Below are 5,673 nucleotides of genomic sequence, written 5' to 3' on the forward strand. Positions count from 1 at the left end.
AACCCTTCTTCAATTCAGAGATCCCTAAGGCTGTCCATACTCCATCAAACCTCTCTGCAGCCACTCCCTCGTCACCCTTCTCACCGCATCGTTACACCTCACCATGCCATCACCCTTACCGCGTCGTAATTTCTATTTGCGGCGTTCCTTTTCATAACTCTGCCGTCGTGTCCATTCTCCTCTCTATTGCCGCATCTTCCACCTCGTCCACTGCTTTTTCCTTTGGCTCGTCGTTGCGTCCCCCCATTGCGTTATTTCGAAAGAAGTCAACATCGTGTCATTTAGACTTTTTGTATAAAATCTTGCTGTTTTTGTATAAGATAGATACTTGCAGCTTTATTCATATGGAAATTAATAATTAGTTAGAACTATTATGTAGATAGGGAATGGGGTCCCCGCGGGGAATGGAGCCCTGTGGAAAATGGGGATGGGTAACAATATTCCCCCACGGTGGGAAATGGGGGCGGGGATGGGAGCAAATCTGAGGGCGAAGATGGGGAGCAGGGAGGCATCCCCCGCCCCGCCCTGCCCCATTGACATCCCTAATAACAACGTTTATCAGTTATGAAAATGATCATTTTTATTTTATAAAATTTTTTCCCTATTTTTAATATTGGTCATCTCATTCAACACTTAATAGTCTCCACTGCCAAAACAGCTATTAGAGCATTTGAAAATTTATTTTCAAAACCAAATGATCCTTCCTTTCTAGTCCATCTTTTTACACTTCCCTTGAAAGAATAGGTGATTATATAATGAGTATTTAAACTCTGTGGTACATACAAAATTTAGATCGCTAATCTGATTAACTGTCGATCCCAACAAGTTAGATACATATCCCTTTTGATAAAAGGCCATCTCCAACGAAGATAATTCTATTTACTGTAGCAGTATTGTGTACAAGGTGAACTCAAAAACATTGATTCTTCCTGACCTATCCTAATCTCTAACCAATCTAATGGAACTAAACTAAGATTTTCACTATACTGCATTCTAATTTCTGGCCTACCATTATTTTGATTAGCTCTTCAGTATTAGGAATCCTTTTTACAAAATAATGCACACCACAAACCTCTTCTAGCAGTTGTCCTGCCACCAAAAATCCTTCCAATATTCCATCCAATATGAAACAACAAACCATGTTCACAACAACACTACCTGAAATAACAATGCAATCACAAATTTAGTCATCATTCCATCTGCAAAAAATTGAAGCATTGCAATAAAAAAAGAGATATAAAGAGAATCAAAAGTACACACCTAGTCCATGAATTGAAGCTGCACACTTAAAAGAAGCCGTGAGGCAAATCATTTTCTTCGGCAGAACACCGCACATTGGCCATGCTTCAGAATCACTCCTTGAGCAACTCCCTGAATCTGAATCTGCAAAGATTAAAATAATAGTAAATTTTAAATTCCCCTGCTAACAAATTGTCTCAAGAACAAACCAAATAACAGCTACGAGCAAATTTAGTACCACTAGACGACGAGGAATCACTACTTGAATTGCTGGAGCCAATTCCTATTCATCTGATCACAATAATAGATTAGTATATATGGTAAGAAAATGATTATGATGCTATATAAAATAAGCCTAACACATTCAACAGATAAATGCACAAAAATGAAAGGAGTTTTACCCCATTCGATTTATTGGATGTGGCATTGTTGTTGTCCAAGTTGCCAAGTAGTGCCTGCCGCTTAATTTTGCTCATCATCTTCTTCCTATTGGTCACCAATCGATCAAGTTACCAAAGGATCCCAGTGTCAACAGCCTCAATATCAAGCTCAATCTCATCCCCGTCTTGCTTTAGATTCCCATTCCTCTTCCTTATGATATGTATCACCTGCTCCATTTTCTCAGGAGGCAAACTCTGCAACCCAATACCCAACTTGTGTTTCTCCTCAAGCCTCATCTCCCTCTTATTGGGGTCCTTTGCCTTAGGTCCTTCGCCTTATTGAGGTCCTGATAAACCCATATTTCATGAGTTATTTTGTGCTTAGTTTGAATGATTTATTCAATCCTTCACCCACTTATTCATATTAATTGCATGGTTTTACTTTCCCTTCCTTATTATGTGATGTACGTGAAAAATATGTTTTCTAAGCTTTAAAATTAATTATTTTAATTACCTTTATTTCCATTCGATGCTGTGATTAGTGTGTTGAGTAGTTTCAGATTTTCTAAGACAGAATGACTTAAAGGATGGAAAAGGAAGCGTACAAAAATGGAAGGAAAGTGCGAAACGGAGTTTTGAAGAAACTGGCATCCACGCGATCGCATGGACGACGCGATCGCGTGCCAGGAGCGAAGAAGCAGCGACGCGGCCGCATGACTGACGCGGCCGCGCGACTTGAGCATAGCGCATTCGATGCAGACGCGTGACTGACGCGACCGCGCCACAAGGAAAACTCCAGATGACGCGACCGCATGACCCACGCGGACGCGTGACAGAGGCCACGTATAAGAATTTACAGAATACGCCCCCAGCGATTTCTGAAGCCCTTTTGGCCCAGATCCAGGTACAGAACACACACTAGAGGCTATAAAGTGGAGGAATGCATCCATTCAAAATAGAGCTCGCATTTTTACTACTTTCCATGATTTAGATTTAGTTTGAGAGAGGTTCTCTCCTCTCTCTCTCTTAGGATTAGGATTTAGAACTTCTCTTAGTTTTTAAGAGTGACTCTCGATCCAGGTTTAATATTTACTTTAATTTATGTTTCTATGCTACTTTTACTTTAATGCTTTTATTCGTATCTACAGATGTTGCCCAATTGGCTTATGAATTATTCCATGTTACAGATTATTATTTGAATTAATGATTATTTGAGGTATTTCAGTTTATTATTGTTCTCTTTAATTTAAGTTATTATTTCTTCCCATCTAAGGACATTTTTATTCCAACAATTTTACTTTTTCCCTTTTTGGTCTTGGTTAAGAAATCAGTAACTCAACATTATTAAACTCAGCATAATTGATAATTGTTATCTTGCTAATTAAACTGAACTTCAATAATCCCAACTTTTTCTTAGGAAATAAATAGGATTCGAAGGTCAAACTAATTAGTCCCTTGACTTTCCTTTACTTTAGTAAAGGTTAACTAAGCGGAATTAAGATTCAACTTTCACTATTGTTGGGAGGAATAACTAAGTTGGACTTCCAATTTCTCTTACCTTGCCAAAAGTTTGCTTTACAGTATTTATTTATTTTAATTGCCATTTAAATTATTTGTCATATCTACTCTTCACTCTCAACCCCGATTTTACAACCTCCATAACCAATAATATGAACATACTTCCCTACAGTTCCTTGAGAAGACGACCCGAGGTTTAAATATTCGGTTATCAATTTTAAAAGGGGTTTGTTACTTGTGACAACCAAAACGTTTGCACGAAGGGATTTTTGTTGGTTTAGAGACCACCTGCTCCATTTTCTCAGGAGGAAAACTCTGCAACCCAATACCCAACTTGTGTTTCTCCTCAAGGCTCATCTCCCTCTTATTGGGGTCCTTTGCCTCAGGTCCTTTGCCTTATTGGGGTCCTTCTCCCTACAAACAACTTTGAAGTATCTCAGCATCTCATCGTGAAGCCTCTCTATATTTTTCCTAGGCACCGAAAATAGAGTCTCACGTGATAGAAATTATGCAACAACAACATAAAAGAGGGATTGATGAAACTGAAGAAACTCACCAGTTTGAGATCACCTTTGCGGGCGCAAACATGAAGAGAAGTCCAACCTCTATCGGCAGTACCAACGCCAGGTCTCAACATGTGCTTCTTCGACGGGCTTCTCCTGAACAACACTGGTTGTGCCTCCAGCATCTCTTCTCAGTCCAACACCTAAAAACGACACTCCAAAATAAAAATGATGATCCAAAAACAAAAACCCTAGAATACAAATCCCCAAAATGACTATTCTTTGTTTTTGCAGGAAAAAGCAGGGAACAGACAACAAAACCTTGTTCTTTTTTACGTGTTTACATATTAAACAAACGAGAAACAAAAAAAATAATAGAAATCAGAGCAGTAATAGACGTATAAAGGAAAAAATTAGCGAGAGTGATGAGCGACGCAATAAGGATTAAAAGGATTCAAGCCAGAACCGAATACGCGAAGGTTCTGAAGGACACAGACGGAGTTCATGAAGGGAGAAGAGTTGATGATCATAATTGATGATGCAAATATTAGGGTTTTTGATGAAGAAAGAGGAGTATTGAGAGTGGGATCAAAGGATTGAGGTGATTAATGGGAATCGGATGAATCCTTTCTTGATTAGGATTACGGTTGATGGGAACATGGAGATCAGAAGATAGGAATCCTTTCTTCATGATCTTCTATAGAACCTGCGAGCAAGACTTCATCAAGTTTCAATCTCTGAATTCGATCATTTCAAATCTTTGGTTATGGAATTCACCGGAAATGGTTGTTTGTTGCCGGAGATCTTCTTGGTTGACGATTTTTGGGAGGGCCATTGAAGCTCTGCCTGAGTTGAAACTTTCCATTCTCGACCCCAACCCAATTTAACCCTATATTCAAATTTTTCCCACATGTTAATGGAAGTTTATTTGTGAACTTCTTATTATTTGTGAACCAGCTCCCATATTTTTTATTAATTATCTTTGTTATCTGGTCTTTCATGGTCCAGAAAATAATTTTCCACCGAAAAAAGCTCCCCAAAACAAAATGCAAACATGAAGACCAAAACTTGAACATAAAAAAAGAACAAAAGAATAAAGAAAATAAAATATTCAAACATACATAGCTCTCAATAACATATATAATATTAAAAAATTATATAAAAAATTATATAATGTAAGATATATTACAAAAATATATCGATAGAGAATATATTTTAAAATGTAAAAAATATGTGTGTACTTTTTACTAACGAAGTTGTCAATTCTTCGTATCATAAAATTCATCGATAATAGAATCTGTGTCAAATTTTTCAGCAATTTTCTTTTCAATATAATTAAAAGACAATTAGCAAGAAATTCGTCTTTCATTTTGTTTCTGAGTCATTCTTCACAATATTTATAGTTGAAAAAGATCTTTCAGTTGTAGCAGTTAAAACAGAGAGAATTAATACCAAATGAATCAAGAAAGATGGTCACAAGAAAAAAAAAATCTAATCTATAAAATTCGAAAAATATTAATAATAATATATTTTTTAGAATTTTTAAATATTGTTACTTATTTTTTAAATATTAAAAATCATTAATATTTAGATTGGACTTAATTTTTTTAAAGAAAATTAAATCATACTTAATAATTTATTACAGTTAATTTAGAAAAAAACTAGGAAAAAGAAAAAGGAAAGAGCCAAAGTCTCTACTCGCTCCCGGTATCACTACAACAGAGGTGCTGCCTAGCGGCGGTTTTTTCCTCTATTAGCGGCGGTTTTAAACTGCCGCAAAATCAAAGGCAGACGGTTCAGTTGACCGCCCTGGTTATGGGCGGCGGGATTAGGTTTTGCGGCGGTTTCCAGCAACCGCTATTATAACCACCGCTGAATCAATTTTTTGCGGCAATTAATTTAGCGGCGGTTTTAAATTGCTGCGATATACAAGTATTAGGATTTAGTCTATTTTTCATTGGCGGTTACGAACCGTCGCAATGTTACTATATTTTTTAATTTATGACTGTTTGTGGCGGTTATAAAACCGCCGC

General features: G+C 37.0%; 1 protein-coding gene across 4 annotated transcripts; it reads right to left on the minus strand.

Moving 5' to 3' along the window:
• LOC110269751 lies at positions 770–3,772 on the minus strand. Of its 4 annotated transcripts, none has more exons than XM_021117593.1 (6): positions 3,694–3,772; positions 3,426–3,551; positions 1,641–1,847; positions 1,478–1,523; positions 1,261–1,383; positions 770–1,158 (listed from the first exon to the last, which is right to left on the minus strand). In XM_021117593.1, exons 3-6 carry the CDS (start codon positions 1,716–1,718, stop codon positions 965–967), a joined length of 441 nt encoding a protein of 146 aa, XP_020973252.1. In that variant the 5' UTR covers positions 1,719–1,847; positions 3,426–3,551; positions 3,694–3,772; the 3' UTR covers positions 770–964. The 4 variants fall into 4 exon arrangements, with proteins under 4 accessions (XP_020973252.1, XP_020973253.1, XP_020973250.1 ...); XM_021117594.1 differs by having other exon boundaries at positions 3,426–3,561; positions 3,694–3,759; XM_021117591.1 differs by having other exon boundaries at positions 3,426–3,608; positions 3,694–3,759.

This window comes from Arachis ipaensis, chromosome B03, assembly GCF_000816755.2.
Source record: "Arachis ipaensis cultivar K30076 chromosome B03, Araip1.1, whole genome shotgun sequence".
Classification (NCBI taxonomy): Eukaryota; Viridiplantae; Streptophyta; class Magnoliopsida; order Fabales; family Fabaceae; genus Arachis; species Arachis ipaensis.

Coding starts and splice junctions, on each gene's coding strand:
- LOC110269751 (XM_021117593.1), bottom strand. CDS start 1,718: ATGATGAGCAAAATTAAGCGGCAGGCACTACTTGGCAACTTGGACAAC. Junction 1,524..1,640: donor CATCCAATAAATCGAATGGG/GTAAAACTCCTT, acceptor ATCAGATGAATA/GGAATTGGCTCCAGCAATTC. Junction 1,384..1,477: donor TGATTCCTCGTCGTCTAGTG/GTACTAAATTTG, acceptor TAATCTTTGCAG/ATTCAGATTCAGGGAGTTGC.